Source organism: Eulemur rufifrons, chromosome 15, assembly GCF_041146395.1.
Source record: "Eulemur rufifrons isolate Redbay chromosome 15, OSU_ERuf_1, whole genome shotgun sequence".
NCBI lineage: Eukaryota > Metazoa > Chordata > Mammalia > Primates > Lemuridae > Eulemur > Eulemur rufifrons.
In genome coordinates, this window is record NC_090997.1 from 2,805,344 (window position 1) to 2,826,103 (window position 20,760).

General features: G+C 54.4%; 1 protein-coding gene across 1 annotated transcript in view; it reads right to left on the reverse strand.

Moving 5' to 3' along the window:
• TNXB (tenascin XB) overlaps nucleotides 1-15,565 on the reverse strand; it is a 53,850-nt gene extending 38,285 nt beyond the window's left edge. Inside the window, 4 exon segments of the mRNA XM_069488592.1 lie at nucleotides 3,525-3,640; nucleotides 4,115-5,953; nucleotides 6,298-6,681; nucleotides 15,540-15,565. Of these exon segments, the coding sequence (XP_069344693.1) occupies nucleotides 3,525-3,640; nucleotides 4,115-5,953; nucleotides 6,298-6,673 (2,331 nt within the window). The 5' untranslated portion in view covers nucleotides 6,674-6,681; nucleotides 15,540-15,565.
• Nucleotides 15,566-20,760: the final 5,195 nt, after the last annotated feature.

Here is a 20,760-nt window from a genome sequence, read left to right on the forward strand (position 1 = left end):
GAGTGGAGGCCCTGAAGGAAAGCTGCTAGGTCCTGCTCCAGGCGGGGTCTCTCCTGGAGTGCCAGCCGCTGGGGCAACACGAGCAACTGGCCATCTGTGAGCATTCCAACAGCCCCACACTGCGCTGGGCTGTCCAGCTAGGAGAGCCGCTAAGGACGCTCTGTTCTGCCTAGCTATGTTGGCCGTGATGGGGACGCCTCCATTCAGCCAAGTAAGATTGGAAATTTCAAAAGGTACTCTCCTAAACCAGGAGAACTGCGCGGAAATCAGCACAGTAAATACCAAAGTATAAAACCAGATGAGAAGGCCACGTAGAGATTTCTGGGTTGAGGATGAAATGGAACTTTGTCAGTTTCTTGGGCTGAAAAGGTTCCTGGGCACGTAGGACTCCCAGCCCTCTCCTATTCACCCTGCCTAGGAAGGCTTGGATTGGCCTCAACTCAAGACCTGTGAAATCCTTATCCTTCCTGGAATTTACTTGTTCATTCTGTCTGTCTGTCTGTCTGTCTCTCTCCCTCTTTATTCCCCCAGTGCCTCCCCCAACACCCTGGACGCTCCCTACTGCTGTCTGGTTCTTTCCGCAAGGCAGGCCTACCACCAGAGTTCTTCTCCCTTCAGGCCAACCCATATATATCCTTTAGACGCCTCTTGGTTCTTCCTGAGATCCATGTGGGAACAGTCCCCTGAAAGTCGGCCAGCCTAACCCGCGTGTCCCAGCACCATCTCGCTGGTCTGGGGCAGGCTCTCTAGCCAGATGCTGGCAGCTGGCTCTGCTGCCCCTTGGCAAAGCTTGGCTGCTTCACAGACTTTGTTCTTGGAAAGTTTTTAACTTTATTCTCAATATCAACCTTGTGGCTCCAGACAGAGGATGCCACCTTGGCTGGTCCCTGGAGCTTCCCTCACCTTCATCTCCCTTTTTAGACTAGACGCAGGCAAAAACTTTGCTGAGGCTGCCAGGTCTTATGTCCCAACACTTGGCGTAGCCCTGGTTTCCAGGCAAGGAAGTCCTGCGTCTCTTTCTGATTCAAGGGCTCACCTCCCTCAGTTTCCCCATGCTTTCTTTCACATTCATAGAGGAACTAACATTTTCAAAATGGCAACAGTCCTTAAGTTAGTGGTCCTCAGGCTCAAGGTGCATCAGAATCACCGGAGGGCCTGTTGCAACACAAGCTATTGGGCTCTGCCCCACACCTGCTCAGTAAATCTGGGGGTAGAGCCTGACCGTTTGCATTTCTAACAAGCTCCTAGGTGATGCTCATGCTGCAGCTCCAGGGAACACACTTTGAGAACCACTGAGTCAGAGAAACAATGCCACAAAGGCAGGGGAGGAAGAACATCCCTTTTCTGCATTCTCAAAATAATTCCAGTAACTAGGTGTGTCCTTTGGTCAGGAATAGCAGAGTTTGGGCTTTGCGAGATAAGTGCTTCTGGGAAGGGGGGTGGAACGAGGTAGACACAGGCTTCTGGGAAGATGGCAGCAGCCAGTGAAGGGCCAACTACTGAATATAGCCCATGCCAACAGAAATGGACAGAGCAGAAGGTACAATAATGCCAGGAGCCAGCCAGAGAGAGTAGAAAGCATGGTCTGAGAGTTGGCAGCCCAGGCCAAGAGAGGTAGCTGGGGACCAATTTTATAGGAGCATCTTCCACACCCAGGCTCAGAAAGGACCCGGAATGTGACAGAGTCCCATCCCTAGAGCACGGCGCATGAGCTGAGAACAGGGCCAAGTGTGGCGCAGCCTGGCTCCGTCCCACCCTGGCTCTGAGTGAGGAGGCCTCCGGCTTCAGCTGGAAAGCAGCGGCCCTAAGAACACCCAAGGATGAGTTTAGATTTATTTACTCAGAGCAGGAGACAACTGCTCCCCTGAAAGCTCCTCTTATCTCAAGTGTTTATTTTAATTCTTCTTTCCCTGAAGTTTCTTAGGAAAGTTCCTTTTAAAAGTCCCACCCTGTCAAGATTAGAGCTATATAAATAACATACACACAGAAGAAGAGAGTGGGAGAAACACTTAAAAACGTTAGCAGTGCTTGTTTTAGTGCAAAGCAGCCAAGAATTGTTTTTCCTTTCTCTAGCTGCCAAATTTTTGTCTCGTGATTAAATTATTTTTAAAACAACAACAAAAAAATGTTTAAACAGAAGAAAAAAATCCAAGCTATCTTGGTTGCACCATTAAGTAGGGATTTCTTGCCTCTGCTTTATAAAGAGTAAGGAGAGAGAGAACGTGGTAGGGGTCTGGCCTGAAGGGTATAATGAGAAGACCAGGCAAAGTGGGGTGCGGAGGACAGCACCTCTGAGCTGTCCCTTTCTGTCCTAGTGCCTTCTAAGGCTTTCGGCCCAGGAAGTTATGTATTTTTCCAGAGTCCTGGCTAGGCTGATGAAGTCGAGGGTAACATGGCCCACACCCTATAGCGTTTGTGGGATGATTCAGGAAAACATGAGTTCAATGGAGAAAATGTCAGATGATTTGGAGCTGGGGAAACGGCTGTATCCTAAAAGCCCAGTCCGCTAAAGGGAGGTTCCTAATGACAGGCCAGCCACAGGGCTTTGTCCTTAGGGTGCTCCCCTAATGTTTTAAGAGTAATTTGAAGACAGACAGAGAAAAAATGCTTTGCAATGCACCGATGATATGGAGGTGGGAGAACAAGTTCACAGACTCAAAATGATTGCAACAGCCTACATAGCTTGGCCCAAACCAAAAAAGATAACACGGAGCAGAGCCGAATGCAAAGGCCTACGTTTAGGCTAAAAAAGTGTATACAGTTGAGTGTTGTCTCCCTCCTTCTCTCCCTTCCATATTTTTTCCTTGAATATGTTTTCTAAATTTTCAGCACTGGGCCTGTATGACTTTTATAATACGAAGTTACTTAAAACAAATATGACCAAAGCAGCTGACAGTTTGTGTGACAGCAAGCTAATATATGCCGGCTCTGAGAAAAGTGCCAGTGAATGCAGAGTTAGGCAGTGGGCTCCTTTCCACCCCTACATTTTGAGGGGCGCATGAAAAAGCAGGAGGCACAGGATGGTGAAGGATTCAGAGAACAAAGAATTAAGGGAAAGGGGCAAAGACATCAGGGTGTTTGGCCTGGGGAATGAAGGGCGATGCGATGGCTGATGTCTCCAAAGACCTGAAGGCCTCTGATGTAGGAAACAGGGAGAGCAAAAAAATTCTAGCTGCTGGCAAGTGACCAGCTGGGGCCAGTGAATAGATATTAGAATAGGGGCAGATTTGGATTCAGCAACAACAAGAAGAACTGACTCACAGGGACACCAACAATGGACTGAACAGCCTCAGGAGGTGCTGAGCGCACTGTCACCAAAGCGTTTCCACCGCATGGGGCCAGTGCTTGCTGGACGTGCTGCAGAGGCCTCCTTGCCCAGAACACAAAGGCCTTTACAGCAGCTTCAGGAACGCGGCCATCTGGGCTCAACCACTGAGTATGCGGCCCTTTCTGTGGAAGGTGAGCACCCTCCCCCCCGAGTCCTGCCCACTCAGTCCTCTCTTGGAGTGGGGCATCTCCCTCACCGTGGGGATGAACTGGATTTCGTAGGCATCCACAGGGCCAGGAGCCCGGGTCCACTCTGTCCGAACGGTCGTCTCCTCCAGAAGGTGCATCCTCATGCCCTCAATGGCTGGCATCTCTGCCCAAGAGATTGGGGTAGAAAAGGCTGGTTGGCCCAAGGCAACCACCCCCCCCCCCCACTGCCAACATCACAGTCCCCTTTACTCAGGGTTACACCAAGCGGCCCATCCGAGCTCCCCCTCCTCTCTGCAGGGGGGGTGGTGCTGACAGAGGCCTGAAGGGGGCCTGGGTCTCCTTCACCTTTCCCCACCTCCAGGAACACAGAATCTCCCTAAACGCAACTGAAGGGGCACTCTGCCTGCTGCTGCTCAGAGACCTGAGGCCCGTCCTGCTGCTGGCATGCTCCCCTGGTGCCGCTACCCCTTGTGGACACTGGTTTCTCTGACTGACACCCCTCCCCCAGTACAGATCTCCCTCCACTCTTCCTCCAGGTGCACAGGCCCCTGGGCCTCAGGCTCAGGTCTTCCCCGTGGCTCCTGTTCCCAGAACCCCAGTCCCTGACCCAGGATAATGGGGAAGGCTGCCTGCTTACCTTCCCCGCAGTCCTCCCCGGCATAGCCCTCTTGGCAGACGCAGCTGCCCTGGCGACACTCTCCCCTGCCGCGGCAGTCCCCTGGGCACATCTGGATGGCACAGTCAGGGCCTCGGAAGCCCTCAACACACACACATCGGCCCGCCTGGCACAGTTCCCGAGGCCCGCAGCCCCCAGGGCAGGCGCTGGCAGGAGGCTCCTCCTGTCCGCAGTCCTCTCCGCCATAGCCCGCGTGGCACAAGCACACACCCTGCACACAGCGCCCACGACCCCGGCAGTCAGCCGGGCAGCTGCGAGTGGCGCAGGTGGGGCCGGTGTAGCCTGGGTTGCACACGCAGCGCCCATCCTCACAGCGGCCGCGTCCGTGGCAGTTGGAGGGGCAGGTGCGGATGCTGCAGTCCTCGCCCGCATAGCCCTCCCAACAGATGCACACGCCGTCCTGGCACACGCCATGCTGGCTGCAGTCGCGCGGGCACCGCCTCACACCGCAGTCCTCCCCGGTATAATCGTCGTCGCACACGCAGCGCCCGTCTACGCACTGGCCGCGGCCTCGGCAGCCCCCGGGGCAGCTGCGCGCGCTGCAGTCCTCGCCCGAGTAGCCCGCGTCGCACACGCACACGCCCTCCTCACAGCGGCCGTGCCCACGGCAGTCTCCAGGACAACGACGGCTCCCACAGTCCTCGCCGGTGAAGCCTGGGTTGCACACGCAGCGGCCGTCCACGCAGCGCCCCCGCCCGCGACAGTCACCGGGGCAGGCGCGCGTCCCGCAGTCCCGGCCTGTGTACCCAGGCCAACACACGCAGCGGCCACTCTCGCAGCGGCCCCGGCCGCGACAGTCCCCCGGACAGCTGCGCACGCCGCAGTCCTCGCCGCTGTAGCCCGCGTTGCAGACACACACGCCGTTCTCGCAGCGCCCGCGGCCTCTACAGTCGCGTGGGCAGGCCCGCGCGCCGCAATCAGGCCCGGTGTACCCAGGCCAGCACACGCAGCGGCCGTCCTCGCAGCGGCCCCTTTGGTTGCAGTCGCCAGGGCAGCTGCGCACGCCGCAATCGTCCCCGCTGTAGCCCGCGTCGCAGATGCATTCGCCGTCCTCGCAGCGCCCTCGGCCCCTGCAGTCGCGCGGGCACGTCCGCGTGCTGCAGTCCTCGCCGGTGTACCCGGGCCAGCACACGCAACGGCCGTCCACGCAGCGCCCGCCCTCGCCACAGTCCCAGGGGCAGCTCCGCCCGCCGCAGTCCTCGCCAGTGTAGCCGGGGTCGCACACGCAGCGCCCATTCTCGCAGCGTCCCCTCTGGCTGCAGCCCCGAGGGCAGGAGCGCTGGCCGCAGTCCTCGCCGGTGTAGCCGGGGTCGCACACGCAGCGCCCGTCTTCGCAGCGCCCCCTCTGGCTACAACCACGAGGGCAGCTCCGCACGCCGCAGTCCTCACCAGCGTAGCCGGGGTCGCACACGCAGCGCCCATTCTCGCAGCGTCCCCTCTGGCTGCAGCCCCGAGGGCAAGAGCGCTGGCTGCAGTCGGCGCCTGAGAAACCAGCGCGGCACACGCACACGCCCTGCACGCAGCGCCCGCGACCTTGGCAGTCCCCAGGGCAGGACGGCCAGCCACAGCTGGGGCCGGTATAGCCAGGGAAGCACACGCAGCGACCGCGGACACAACGACCCTGATCATTGCAGTCATCGGGGCAGGACCCGGAGGCTGAAGGCGGGGAGGATGGGGACATCCCAGCGTCTTTGGGGTCTGAGCAGGTGGGCCCGCCCCAGCCTGGCTCGCAAGAACAGGCGCAGCGGCTCAGATCAAACACACCATGAAGGCTGCAGAGGCTTCGCACATCTGTCTGACCTGGAGTGGAAGGGAGAAGCAGGCCTCAGTCTCTCTGGGGCGAGAGAGGCTGAGCCCATATGGTGGTCCTATGGGTCAGCCCCTCCAGCAGGCCCAGCCTCGTTTCATAAGGCCATGTTGCTCCCAGCCTTTCGCTGCCCTAGCATATGCTTAGGCTGACGTCTAGCCCAGCTCTGCTTTCCAAGTTGTGCTCTGGGCTGCACCCACCATCCCTAAGGGCAAGGAAGGATGCCTTTTTCTAATTCATACCAAGGTCCTTTATGGATTAGCAGTGCCCACCCCACCCTAGCCCACCTCTGCATCTTCCCCTTCTTCTGTGCCCACTCTTGTAATCCCCTGCTCACCTGTGCCAGCCTGGGCAGCAGCAGGGCAACATCCCCCAGCGCACTGTTCCTTGAGCCCCTTCACCAGCTCCTCCAGGATCTCTAGCCGGACCCTCAGGGCCTGCACCTCTGAAGCAGGGACAGGGGGCTCAGTGCCCGGGGGACAGCCACAGCCAGCAGAAGGGGGCAGGTTAATACGGTGGGTGAATACCACCTGCTTCTCCCCTCCTTCCACGGTATGCTCATAAAGCTGAGAAGAGGGGCCCCCTGGCTGAGGAGGGGGCCGTGGGGCTGGGAGTGTCACATTGGACCGTGAAGAGAAGGGGCCTGCTCTGGCTGTGCCCAGCAGCACCAGGAGGGCCAGACTGGAGGTTAGAGGATGCTGGGCTGGCATCATTCAGGAGGCTGCGAGGAGAGAGGGCAGGTGTGAGCGCAGCTTTGAAAAGGAGACCCAGACCCACAACTAATCACCCGACTCATATGTATATAAAAATTCACATTCAGTCCAACCCTAACGGATACCCTCTCTGGGCAGCTCTGTTCTCTGCCTCTCTTTCTGATATGATTTGGTTACCCTGCCCCTCTTTTTTTACTGTGTTCCCCTGACACTGGTCTTTGTTTGTCTCACCAGCACTACAAGCTCGCAGTAGCCTAAGCGCCTTTGTACTGTATGTTCCCTCTGTCTGAGATGCTCTTCACTCAGCTCTTAAAGGCTGGCTCCTTCTTGTTCAAATCTTAACTCACACGTCATCGGGAAGCCTGCCTTCTGCCCAGTTGGAGCAGTCTCCCATTACCCTCTATCACCAAATCCTGTTCATGTTCTCCATGGCATTTACTGCTGCCTTAATTGTCTCTTTATGTGTTTACTTGTTTATTATCTTTCTCCCACTACAAGAATGGGAGCTCTATGAGATCAGGGACCTCATCTGTCCTGGCACTGCTGCATCCCTGTGCCTGGTACATAAATGCTCTGGACGAATGTGCTATCCAACACATCTATGTGGAATGAATTAGTAGATGAGATCTGGGGCCAATTCTTGCCCAAGCACCTGGATCCCAGCTCCTATTGTCTTCTAAGAAACTTTGAGTAGATTATCTTCTCTGTTTTATTCAACCCCTCACTCTCAACTAGATGCTTCCTATCAGCTTTGATATGAGCTCAAATATCTCCTATTAAGAAAAAAAAAACACCTCTTTCTCAGGTCTTACATGGTCAAATATTAAGACTTATTATAAAGGTGCAAGGACACATGGAACACAGTAGGGCCCATAAATAGACCCATGCATATGTGGTCACCTGATTAATGACAAAGATACTGCTGCAATTAAGAGGAGAAAGGACAGTCTTTTCAGTCAACTGTGCTAGGTCAATTAAAGATCCATATGGGAAAAAAAAGATCTCTATGTCCACATACAGAAATTAATTTGAGAAGGATCAACAACCTAAATATGAAAGGTGATGCAATATCTTTCATGATAATACCTTACAGAGGAAAAAAATAAGGGAAAATATTTTTTTTTTTTTTTTGAGACAGAGTCTCACTTTGTTGCCCAGGCTAGAGTGAGTGCCGTGGCGTCAGCTTAGCTCACAGCAACCTCAGACTCCTCGGCTTAAGCGATCCTACTGCCTCAGCCTCCCGAGTAGCTGGGACTACAGGCATGCGCCACTATGCCCGGCTAATTTTTTCTATATAGAATTTTAGTTGTCCATATAATGTCTTTCTATTTTTAGTAGAGACGGGGTCTTGCTCTTGCTCAGGCTGGTCTCGAACTCCTGACCTCGAGCGATCCACCCGCCTCGGCCTCCCAGAGTGCTAGGATTACAGGCGTGAGCCACTGCGCCCGGCCAGGAAAATATTTATGACTTTGGAGTAAGCAAAGATTTCTTAAGTGGGACACGCACAAAAAACCTAACTGTGAAAAAACTGATTGATATGCTAGACGTCGTGAGAATTGACAACTTCTGGACATCAAATGACACCATTAAGAGAATAACAAGGCAAACCACAGAGGGGGGGAAATATGTGAGATACACACACAGACACACCTGCACACAGAGAAAGAACGGATTAAAACCTAAAATAAGGAACTCTACAAAACAACAAACAGAAGTCAGGAAACCCAGTTTTTTAAATTGGCAAAAGTCTTACATAGGTACTCCAGAAAAGAATGTATCCAAAAGTCCATTAAACATGAAAAGGTGCATAAAATCACTAGTTATCAGGGAAATGCACATTCAAACCACAATGAGATGCCACCAAATACCCATGAGAATGGCTAAAATTGAAGGGGCTGTCATTGCTCAATATTGGCAAGAATGTGTGGCCAGTCACGGTGGCTCACGCCTCTAATCCTAGCATTCTGGGAGGCCAAGGCAGGAAGATCACTTGAGCTCAAGAGCTCAAGACCAGCCTGAGCAAGAGTGAGAGTCCATCTCTACTAAAAATAGAAAAAAAAATTAGCTGGACAACTTTAAAAAAATAGAAAAAATTAGCCGGGCATGGTGGCATGTGCCAGTAGTTCCACCTACTTGGAAGGCTGAGGCAGGAGGATCACTTGAGCCCAGGAGTTTGAGGTTGCTGTGAGCTAGGCTGATGCCACGGCACTCTAGCCTGGGCAACAGAGTGAGACTCTGTCTCAAAAAAAAAAAAAAAAAAAAAAAAAAAAAAGAATGTGAAGCAACTGGAATCCTCAACTGTTGCAAGTGTGAGCATAGATTAGTGCAAACACATTGGAAAACTGTTTGGTAGTATCCACTGAAGCACATAGGCGATAACCCAGCAATGCCACTTCTCGGTAAATATCCCATAGAATGATGCATATATCCTCCAAAAGACTATGCAATAATGTTAATGAGATTTATTCATATTAGCCCAAACTGGTAACAACTCAAGTGTCCACTGACAGTAGAGTGGATAAATAAATCATGGCATAGTCAAACAATGGAATACTATATAGCAGTGAAAATGCCACATTGGTACATGCAACAACATGGATGAATTGCACACACATAATGCTGAGCAAAATAAATCAGACATAAAAAGAGAATACTTTGTAGGTCAGGTGCGGTGGCTCACGCCTGTAATCCCAGTACTCTGGGAGGTCAAGGCGGGAGGATCGCTTGAGGTCAGGAGTTTGAGACCAGCCTGAGCAAGAGTGAGACCCCGTCTCTACAAAAAATAGAAAAATTAGCCAGGTGTGGTGCTGTGTGCCTGTAGTCCCAGCTACTTGGGAGGCTGAGGCAGGAGGATCAATTGAGCCCAGGAGCCTAGGGTCACAGCGAGCTATGATGATGCCACTGCACTCTAGCCAGGATGACAGAGGGAGACTCTATCTCAAAACAAAATAAACAAACAAACAAAAAAAACCACTCCGAATAATGCCATTTATATGAGGTTCAAAAACAAGCAGAGGCCGGGCGCGTTGGCTCACGTGTGTAATCCTAGCACTCTGGGAGGCCGAGGAGGGCAGATTGTTTGAGCTCAGGAGCTCGAGACCAGCCTGAGCAAGAGTGAGAACCCATCTCTACTAAAAATAGAAAAAATTATATGGACAGTTAAAAATATATATGTAGAAAAAATTAGCCGGGCATGGTGGTGCATGTCTGTAGTCCCAGCTACTCAGGAAGCTGAGGCAGTAGGATTGCTTAAGCCCAGGAGTTTGAGGTTGCTGTGAGCTGGGCTGATGCCACTGCACTCTAGCCAGGGCAACAGAGTGAGACTCTGTCTCATAATAAATAAATAAATAAATAAATAAAAACAAGCAGAGCTAGCCTTTGCTTTAGAAAGACAGGATAGAATTACTTTTAGGAATAGTATTGACTGAGAGGAGCCACGGGGGGATTTCTGGAAATGTTTCGTATCTTGATCTGTATGGTGGTTAAACAGAAGTATACATATTCAAAAATTCATTGAGCTGTACACTTAAGATTTGTGCATTTCACTGTATAAAAGTTAAACCTTAAAAAAAAAAAAAAAACTTCAACAAACCATTACCCAATCTTACAGCCCCTCCAGCCACCATATATTTCTTTTCTCTACTTCATGGCCACAGTTATCAGTTGTTTATCTGTATTTGGTGTTTCCATTTCCCCGTAGCCCATGCATGCCTCAATCCTCTACCACCTGGCTTCCCCATCCCCTTCAACCCACCAAACAGCTGTCCCTAAAGTCTCCCAGTGACCTCGGTGTCACAAAATCTAAGGACCATTTGTCTCCATCTTGCTTAACCTCTACAAATCACTGGACACACCTTCCATTTTAAATCATTCCATATTTGTGCTGTCCAGTATGATAGCCAGGAGGGATATGTGGCTCGTTAACACTTGAAATGTGGTTAGAACGACCGAGGAACCAAATTTTATTCAGTATTTTTAAAAGCTCCCCAGAGGATTATAATGTGCAGCAGAGTTAAGACCTCCTGCTCTAGTCACCCACCTAGTACTTTCATCCAGACTCATGACTTTAATTTCTAAACTATAAACTAATTTGTAAAACCAGCCCAATCATCTCCTTCTAACTCCACAGCAATATATCTGCCTGTCTACTTGGCATCTTCTCTTGGGCAGCTCAAATTCAACATGTTTGAAACCGAACCCCATCCCCTCCCAGAGTTCCCCATCACAGCTCAGGGCCCCATCATTCATCCAGCTTTAGAAACCAGAAACCCAACAGTCCATTCAATGCCACCATATTTTCTTGTGAACATCTCTAATTCAGTTCCTTCTCTCCCTCTTAGCATAGTTCTAATCAAGCTACCATCCACCTCTGGCTTGACAACTGCAGTTGCCTCCTGGCTGCTCCCTCTGCTTCTACTCCGGCCCTCTGCAATCTCACAAAGGCAACCAGGACGTCCTCCTTAAAACTCTTCAGTATCTACCTTCCAAACAGCCCTGTTGATGTCGTCTGGCCCCTGCTGACCTCTCCCACCTTATCTCCCATAGCATTGCCCTCCCTCTCTGTCCTCCAGCCCCAGTGACCTTCTTTAAGCCCCTCACACACTTGTGCTCCTTGCCACCCCCAGACCTTTGTCTATGCTGTTCCCTCCATGTGGAACGCTCTTCTCTCTTGGCCTCCTCATCCTTCAGGTCTCAGCCCCATATCACTTCCTCAGGGGAGCTTTCCTGACCAGGTCAGGTCCGCCCATCATGTAATATCACAGCGTCATGCGAATCTCACTGACAGTGTTTATAACAATTTGTGATCATATAGAAATGAATACATGGTGAGCTTACTGTATTACTTTATTGCCCACTTTCAGTCTTGCCCACTGGACTGTAAGGTCCAGGGGGGCAGCCATGGCACCTGTTTTTTTCTTTGACTGCTGCATCCTTGCATCTGGCACATAATAGATGCTCAATAAATATTTATTTATTTATTTATTTGAGACCAGTCTCACTCTGTTGCCTGGCTAGAGTGAGTGCAGTGGCATCAGCCTAGCTCACAGCAACCTCAAACTCCTGGGCTCAAGCGATCCTACTGCCTCAGCCTCCCGAGTAGCTGGGACTACAGGCATGCGCCCCCATGCCCGGCTAATTTTTTCTATATATATTTTTAGTTGTCCATATAATTTCTTTCTATTTTTAGTAGAGACGGGTTCTCACTCTTGCTCAGGCTGGTCTCGAACTCCTGACCTCAAGCGATCCTCCCGCCTCGGCCTCCCAGAGTGCTAGGATCACAGGTGTGAGCCACCGTGCCCGATCAATAAATACTTACTGACTATATGAATGAATGAAAAGTCCAATTAAAGCCCAAGACTAACATTAAGGCTGGAACCAAAGGCAGGACCAAGGTCAGGGCTAGGACCACGGACAGTGTCTGGGATTGGAAATTGGTTAGACACAGCAGCCAGGGCACAGGCAGTCAGAGACCAGGCCAGGGCGGATCTTGGCAGGACCAGATGGTACAAGCACTTTGGAAAACTGTTTGGCAGAATCTACTAAATTTACTAAAGCTGAACATATGTAAACCTTATGACCCCAAAATTCCACTCTTAGGAATATATCCAACATAGCAGTACTACTCATAATAGCCCCAAACTGGGAACTACCCAAATGTCTCACATCAGTGCAATGGATTAAATAAATTGTGACTTTTTCACACATTGGAATAAAATAAAGCAGGAACGAGCTACAATTATATGCAATAGTGTGGATGGATCTTACTGACAGGAAGCTGAGAAAAGAAGCCAGACACGTAAGAGAATATGCTGCACAATTCTATTTATATGAAGGTTGAGGAGAAAGAACATTAATCTGCAGTGTTCCAAGTCAGAACTGTGGTACTCTTGGGGAGCGGTGGCCAGAAGCAGGGCGGGGGAGTTCTGGGGTGCTAGGAGTGCCTTGTTTCTTGATTTGGGTGACGGCTGCCCAGTCGTGTGTGTGGAATTCCCTGAGGCACGGGCTGGGGAGCACAGGGAGGCAAGGGTTTGAGAGGAAGGCATCAGGGCTCCAGGGTAACATCGGAGAGAGGGCTATGGAGGCGCCGGTCAGGACTCAGCGCAGGCGAAGCGTTGAGAGAGGTGTTGGCAGGTGGCCAGCTCTTCCAGACAAGAGAGGCTGGACAGAGAAGGAGGGCAGGGTGGGTGGTGGAAACGCTGACTGGTGAGGAGTGGGGGACGTGTCACTGGTGAGAGAGGAGGGACGGTGACACACGCACACACACACCCAATACACACACATTTCCTGGCTTCCTACTCTTAAAATTCTCCTCTGGATCAGAGAAAAAGGAGTTTTCAGGGCTACCAGCCATCGCACTCTGCTACCGGCCAGCAAGAGATGGGAGCTGGACGACAGGCAAGCGTGTTTCCACCCCGAGAAGCACCCCGCCCAAGAAAGCCCAGGCAGAGAGGTGTGGCTGCGGAGAGCTGCCCTTGCCTGTGCCCCCAGCCCTTCTCCCAGCTTGCGGCGCAGCCTCTGGTAAAAGGTGGGCCCTAGCCTGCCCTCAAATCCTGTCACCCTGTGTCTAAGGCCATGCAAATCACTCCCACATCATAAGGGTGCGTGCACACACAAATATGTGTACTTGTGCCCATCCACAAATACAAGCATGAACTCACCTGTACACAGATACACAGGCACACACACACATGCACTCAATCTCCCCTTCAGGTTTCCTCCACACCCGGCCATTGGGTGATGCCTAAGAAAGCTGACTTCTCATTGGCTTAGAGGGTAGCTGTGTGAGTCAATGAACTTAGTTGGAGGTGAGGGAGGCCCTTCCCAAGTGGGGGGGCAGAGGATACACTGCCCTATCCCCTGCTGTACTTCCCTGCACCTCTGGTGGCCTCTGGGAGCTGTCCAGTACCCCCACAAACCACTGGATCCTGCAGCTTTCCCCGTGTGGTGGGGGGAAGGGGACAGGGTCTTTGCAGCAGGAAGGGGCGAAGAGAGCCCACCAGCTTCTCTGGAAAGCTGGTGTGGCTGGTTGAGAAGAGAGGAGAGGCACCCACAGACCACACCCCCAGAGCTTCCTTCCAAATCCCCCTCCCCTGCCCTGTCTCCACACACCCCCCTCCCCACCCCCGCCCCAGCTCCCCTCTTCCAACTCTTGGAAGGATTCCACTCTTCTCTCAGAACTGGGCAAGCGAAGACTTTGGGTGTCTCTTGTGTCTCCCCCTCACCATCCCCGCTACTGCTATATCTGGGACACCTTTCTGCAGTGTGTGTGTATGTATGTTGGGGGGGATGTGGCCTCACCCTCTGGGCACCCTCCCCGCAGTTGGAGGGCTGGCAGGGATGGGGGCATCCTACCAAACTGTGACTCAGCTCCCCGGGTATTCGGGTGTCGTGGCCAACTTTGACACTTTGCTCATCAGGGACTGCAGGTCCCAAGGGGTGGGGAGAGAGACTGGCTTCTATGAGGGATGTTCCAGAGACGTGGGGGTTCTGGTCCCCCCCATGCCTTCCTCGGCCCCTCCTGCCATCCCCCAGTTGAATCTGGCAATGAGGAATGAAGGTAGAAGGATTCCAGGAGTGTGAGAGTAGGGAGGGAGTATGGGGGGTTCCTAGATATTGGGATGAAAACAGGTGGGAAGGGGGTGCCAGGGAGGAGTGAGTTGGGGGATTCAGATGCCCCTTATTCTGGGAGCTTACGGGCCAGGGGAATGGAAAAATGAAGAGAAGGGATTTCTGAACCCCGGATGTAAAAGTGTCAGAGGGTGTCGGGGGCAGTGAGAGACAGAAAGGCAGGTTCTGGTCCTGCACCAAGTGTCCAGGACTGGAGCAGAAGGAAGTTGGAGGAACTGAGGCGCTGAGTCCCCAGGGATTTGGAGGCAGGGCGGTGGGGGAAAGGGGAGGAGGCTGGAGATCCGGGAAGTGGGGGCGGGCGGGGCGGGCGCGCAGCAGCTGTGCTGTTTCCGAGTCGCTTCCCAGTGGTTCCTCTCAGCTCCACTTCCAGTTGTTTCCAAGCCATTAAATTCTTTCCAGGCGAGATAAGGGGTTCACCCTCCCCGCCCAGGGTGTGTCACATGTATTGGGGTGGGGAGGTTCAGACGGACAGAAGCAGGGGGAGCCTGGAAGGGGGACGGAGTGAAGACAGAGTCCCTGTGCCCCTAGGGGCAACTCTCAGCCATCCCAGCCCTGCTGAACCGTGAGTCATGGGTGCAGAGCTCTGGCCAAGAACAAGTTCTAGGATCCTCTCTGTAGGCTCCGTGCCCGACCTGAGCGTCCTGACTTTGCCTCGTTTCAGCACTTCCTAAAGAGAACCCCCAGACCTCCCTGCCAGACCTCTCTTCCTGCAACTCCCGTGCTGCCACCTGGGGCGTCCCCATCGGGATGCCCAGGGAAGCTCCCTTTGGCACCTCCTGGAGCCCTGGCTCAGCTGCTCCAGCCCCAGCGCTCGAGAATCCACCGGCACTTTCCTCCCGGGGTTCAGCTGGCCACCAGCTCAGCCCCCCAGCTCCGCACCCCACCTCAGGGATGCCCAATAACCGCCACCCCTTGCTTCCACCTGACTCCTGGAGTCTCTAGGTTTGTTCCCAGCCTCTTAGGTGTCTGCATCCCATCCAAACCCTGGCGCACGCAGGCACGCGCCCGCACACACGCAGCCCCATCCACCCAGATACACCTTCCGCAGGGCGTGTGGTCCCCAGTGCATGCTCCTGTTTCCTCTGTCCAGAACAGAAGAAAGTCCCTGCACTGGGAAGCACTCCTGAGAACTCTCCTGCCACACCTTAACCCCGGGTACGGGGCATCAGGGAGAAAGAGAAACTCCTTGCCTCTTCCTCCTCCTCCAGCTGGGTCTCCCCAGAGCTCTGTTTCTTACCTGGGCAACGGGCGGCTGCAGTGTCTCTGCACCTGCTCTGTCCCCAACCCCGGGAGGGGGGTGTCTCAGGGCAGGGCAGGGTGGGTCCCGTTGGCAGCCCTTGGTTCCCTTGGAGGTCCCTCTTGCTTGTCCCCTGCAACAGGGGTTCAATGAGCCACGACCAACCGGCTGTTGATCTCGGCAGGCAGTGACAGTGAGGAGGGAGGCTGCAGCCAGCGAGGGGAGGAGAAGGGGAGGACCAGCATGAGGTCAGGGAGGGGAGCGGAGATAGGGCAGGTCCTCCCACCGCTCCCAGGCCCTCCCACATGCCACCCCTCCTCTTCTCCTGCCATCGCTGCAGCCCCCTCCCTGTCTGTCTAGGATCACTGAGTCCTCCCATAACCTAATCTCACCCCTCCATCCCTGGTCTCACCTCCCACGTCCTTTCCCTGTCCCATTTTTAACTCCCACCCTAACTTTTGCCCAACTTGACATTCCCCATCCTTCCTGCCACTTCTCTATTCCCCACCATTTCCCCACCTGTTGCCCCTTCTCTCCGACCCCAGTGTTCTCTATTGTCTGCCTACATCCCTCCTCATGGCCAGCCCCTCCCCAGCCTCCCCTGCGCTCCCCTCCCGCCTCTTCCCAGCTGCTGCTCTAGCTGGATCTCAGCTCTCAGATCTCGGGGGCTTGCCCCACATCCATTGCTCTCAGTGCTGTCTCCTTCATCCTCCCACCAGTTCTCCCCTGGCAGTGTATGGCAGGGCACAGAGGCGGGGGGCAGGAGGCAGAAGGTGACCTTCCTCTCCAACTCTGGGACTCCAAGTCCCTGCCCTGCCCCAGCCTCCCCTGCCCCAGCCCTGCCGTCTCTTCTTCTATTTTCCCCACTTGCCTGCTTGCCCATCCCTGAGCTGCCTCTCTCATCCGTCACGTCCTCTCCTGCTCTCAGCCCGGGATCACTCCAGGATCACTGACCCCTTTTCATTCTCCCACCCAGCACATTCCTAGGGAAATGGCAGGTGGGGCTTGGGCACTGGCTGGGCAAGGGCTTGGCTGAACACCTGGATATGAGCCTTGGGAAGGAGGCTGGGGTGCAGGGGAGACATGGGAGGAAAGCCTGAGGTTAGGAAGAAGGTTTAGAGGTAGGAGGCAAATATGGGGGTGGGGCACAGGAATGGAGGGTGCTGCAGGGAAGCAGGAGCAGGGGCAGAGGGACATAGGGGCTGGGGAAGGGCACTCCGCCTCTGGCCCAGGCAGCAGAGGGCTGACGGGAGCACAGGGCGCACGGGGGCAGACACCCCACACGAGCCTGCTGGCTGCTTCCCTGGCCTCATTCTCCATGTGCTGCCCTGACGAGGGGCTGGAACAGAGACTTCGCCACAGAGGAGAACTGTCCACTCCCGGCTCCATGCCGGAGATAGAGTTCTGTCTGTCCCACAGCAGCCTCACCATTGAGGTGCAGCTTGGCCAAGTCACAGGTGACAGTGAAAGAGACTTCGTGAAAGAGCCTGCATGTGCCTGATTCTGCCACGTGGGTTCGGGCAAGGTGTCTGCACGCCAGGTCCGATCCCCACGATGATCGCAGGTGTGCTGGTGCTCCTGGGTCAGGGCGTGCCGGCCCAGCACGTGGCTGTGGCCAGACGCCCACTTTGCATGTGGCTGAGGCCAAAGACACACATGGGCACTCGCGTGGGTGTCCCCGTGTGTGTCCGTTTGGGTGTGTGTGGCTGTTTTTTTCCTGGCTTTGATGGGGAGGGTGAAGTCAGTATCTTGGACAGAGCTGGGCTCAGCTTCCTTCCTTTGCCTTGGCGTGAAGCCCCCAGAGCCAGGAGTAGGTAGCAGCTTCCCCCAGATCTCCTGGCGGGGTGTGGTGGAGGCACAGGAGGGGAAGGGTAGGGGAGCGTCTGGAGGCCGCATTACAGAGAAAGCAGACAGTACAGACTGTGGATTTTCTCTGGCACCCTCAGATTTCTGTTTCATGGCCATATCCATTTTTTTCCCTATGCCCTCCTTCTTGGTTTTATTACTTAGGAAGTGTGGTCACCATATTTGGCTCAGAGAGTAGCCAGGAGACCCTGGAGAGAAGAGCCAGAGGAGTGGTCCTGGGATGCCTTAAAAGCCCACTGCGGGGGTCTGAGAGAGGAATGCGGGTTCCCAGATATTTACAAGCTTACAAGGCATTCGGGGAAGCCCCTGGAAGCTTGACGGACATAGTTTCAGGTTCTGAAATAACCATTGTCTAAAATTTGATTCATCCCTCCCGCCCCCCGGTTTTTAGGCTCTTGGAGCAGCTCATGTCTCATATGTTTCATTTCATCAGGAAAGCACCACACTGCAGTGTGAGAGGACTGGGAGGGAAGGACGGGAAAGTAACGCGTCCCGGCGCAAAGGCAGGGACGCCCAGTGGTCAGGGCAGGACCTGTCCCGTGCGCCGCTGCCCTCTGGACCCTCAGTCAGGTGTCGGGCGCTGAGCCTCCATCCTCGAGTGACTGACCTCAGGAGGACGAGGGATGAAGGCAGAGGAAAGAAGGAGAGGGGAAGACAGGGAGAAGAGAAGGAAGACACAGAAGAGTAAGGGCAACTGAGGGCAGCGACCTGAAGGAAGCAGAGGGGAAGGAGGAGCCGGCGGCTGCGATCCAAGGGAGCAGGCCAGGGAGGGAAAGATAGAAAACACTTGTGCTGGGCTTCCGTTCACAAAGCAGTTTCCTGCAGGCACAGGCATTAGTCCCACTTTGTGGCTGAGGAAACGGGGGCTCACAGACGTTAAGTGGCTTGTCCAAGGGACTTCGCTGGTGCTGGTGAAGGGAGATTTTACCCAGGTTTTCGGGATCCAGAGCGTGTATTCGCTCCCCACCCCCAACCAACAGCTCTGGGATAGGAAAAGATTGACGATGGGGCAGAAACAAATGAAACGGCTTCTCGAAGGAGTTGTAGAAGGAAGGGTGGAAAGTCTGGATTTTTGAAACTTCCTTCTGCCTCCAGTTACTGTGTAGCTTCAGTTAGAAGAAACTGCATCAGATGGGGGAAGGTGGCAGCGTCTATACTGGGAACTGGGGTGGGATGAGGACAGGGACACGGAAAGAGAAAACAGCCGAGATGAAAGCAGGGGGAGAACTAAGAGGCCGGGGCTGCAAAGGGGCAAGGGAGCCACAGAAGGGGTTCGGACCCTCAGAGCTTCCTTTGCCTGGAGACATGGGTGTGGGGAGAAGGGAGGAGGAAAGACATTTCTATCTCGTGACAAAAGAAAGTCACACAATTGTTTTGTTCTCTGTTCTGGGGTGGGTGGGCGCCTGTGTTTACCAGAGGGACTGAGGTCGCTGTGGCAACCACACATCTGGGCCCCGGAATCCAGATGTGCTGTATCCAGAAGCCATAGCAGAACGATGAGGCAAACGGCAGGCTCCCCAGTCCCGGCCCCCACAGCTGGGCAGAGGACAGAACTGGAGTGGGGAAGCGCAGGGAGAGGGGAGGAGGGAGAAGAGAGGAAGCAACGGAAGGGAAGGGGGCAAGGAATGCGGACAGGCGTGGGAAGGGCAATAGAGGAGGTGGCACGGAAAAGGGAGGAGGCAAGCACAGGGCCAGCAGCAGGAGAGATGAGAAGACCAAGCAAAAATAAAGGAAAAAGACAGCGAAGCAGAGCATGGGGAGGAAAAGTACAGAAGTGGGGAAAAAATGAACCACAGATAAAGGGTGGAATCAGACAGCGACAGCTCACCGTGGGCAGAGGCAGAGAAAGGCAGGGAAGGAGTCTAGAGAACAAGGCGGATGAGGCACAGTGGGGTCACGGGGGCTGAAGAACAGGCAGGGGATCCCGAGGAAGGAAAGCAGAACAGGAAGATGAAGAGGGTCTAGGATGGGAAGGGGCCAATGAGGTGCAGGAGCGACAGTGGCCTGGCATGCTGAGTGGCCCTGCAGGGGTGTGGCCAGAGGAATGGATGTGCACGCGGGCCTGGAGGGCACCAGCCCCGAGCCCCACCTGCCGTCACCCCCGTGGCACCCCCACTCTCAGTCCTTCCCACCACTCCACTCCCTCCGCCAAGAGAGGTCTGATGTGTAGTTCACACGGAAGTGCCAGCTGTCCCTTGCCACTCAGTAGAGGTGCAGCACGTCCCACCCCAGAGCACCCAGTCTGAGATGCCAGCACCTCAGTGCTTTCTTGAACTGGGGTCAGGAAGGAGAAAGAGCAAGGGGACAATGAAACGGTGACAGACTCAGACGGGATAAAAGCAGAAAAGGACAACGTAAATGGGGAGAGGAGCAAGGGAAGAGGAGAATGTGCGTCTATCATGGACCAGACACTGAGGACATCACCTTTCACCCTCACATCACCCCTGAGTGTGTCGGAGTGTCCCACCTGACAGATGAGGAAACCAAGGCTCAGAGTGTTTACGGACATCTAACAACAAAAGCCGAGGCGGGGACCCGGCTCTGGCGATCGCTTCTGAAATCCTCGTTCCCATTGCACTCACAGCCTAGATGGGGCTCCAGCCTGGATGAGCTGGAGGGCCCGGGATGGGAAGGACGGCCAAGGAGCCAGGGCCGCCCGCTGGACGGAGGAGAGGTCCAGTTCCTGGGAGCCCCAGTTCCAGGTTGCCATAGTTACTCCTTCTGTTTTCACCCCAAACACAGTAATGGCTGGGGTGAGGGGGGAGTGTTGCCTGGCTGGACATGTGAGGCTCTTCCTCCCTCCTTTAGGCCTGGGCTTATGGCCCAGGCAGCCCCTGTCCAGTCATCTGGGCTCCGAGCCCAGGCCCAGCTCACACCCTCCCGCTGACCCAGGACACTCCCGCGGGGTAGGGCCTGAGGCACTGCTGGACAGGAGCAGCTGGAGGGGTCCCACCAGGCTGGGCTGAGACCCGACTCCTGCTCTAGCCCGCTCCCTGTCCTCCTCATTAGAATGCAGCCTGACCCACTCTTGCGTTTCCCTTCATCTGGACTGAAGTCTCCGTCTCCTCCAGTTTAGGGCTAAGAGGATATCCTGCAACGTCCCCCTTTCCTCCCAAGTACCATCCCCTTCCCCACGGCCCCCTTCCTGGGCTCTGAGCCCTCTGGCCCCGTTCCCATTGTCTGTGTGAGCTGCTCATCTTGGAAAGCAAGAGGAAGACAGAACCGGCGAGAGGGGGACCCAGAGGCTGCTCACCCTGAAGGGCGTGGGGCCCCCTGTCTTTCCTGTTTACTCAGACACATTCCAGGGATCTGTACCCTCTGGTCTGTCACGCCACGGGACATCCCTGCTAGACAC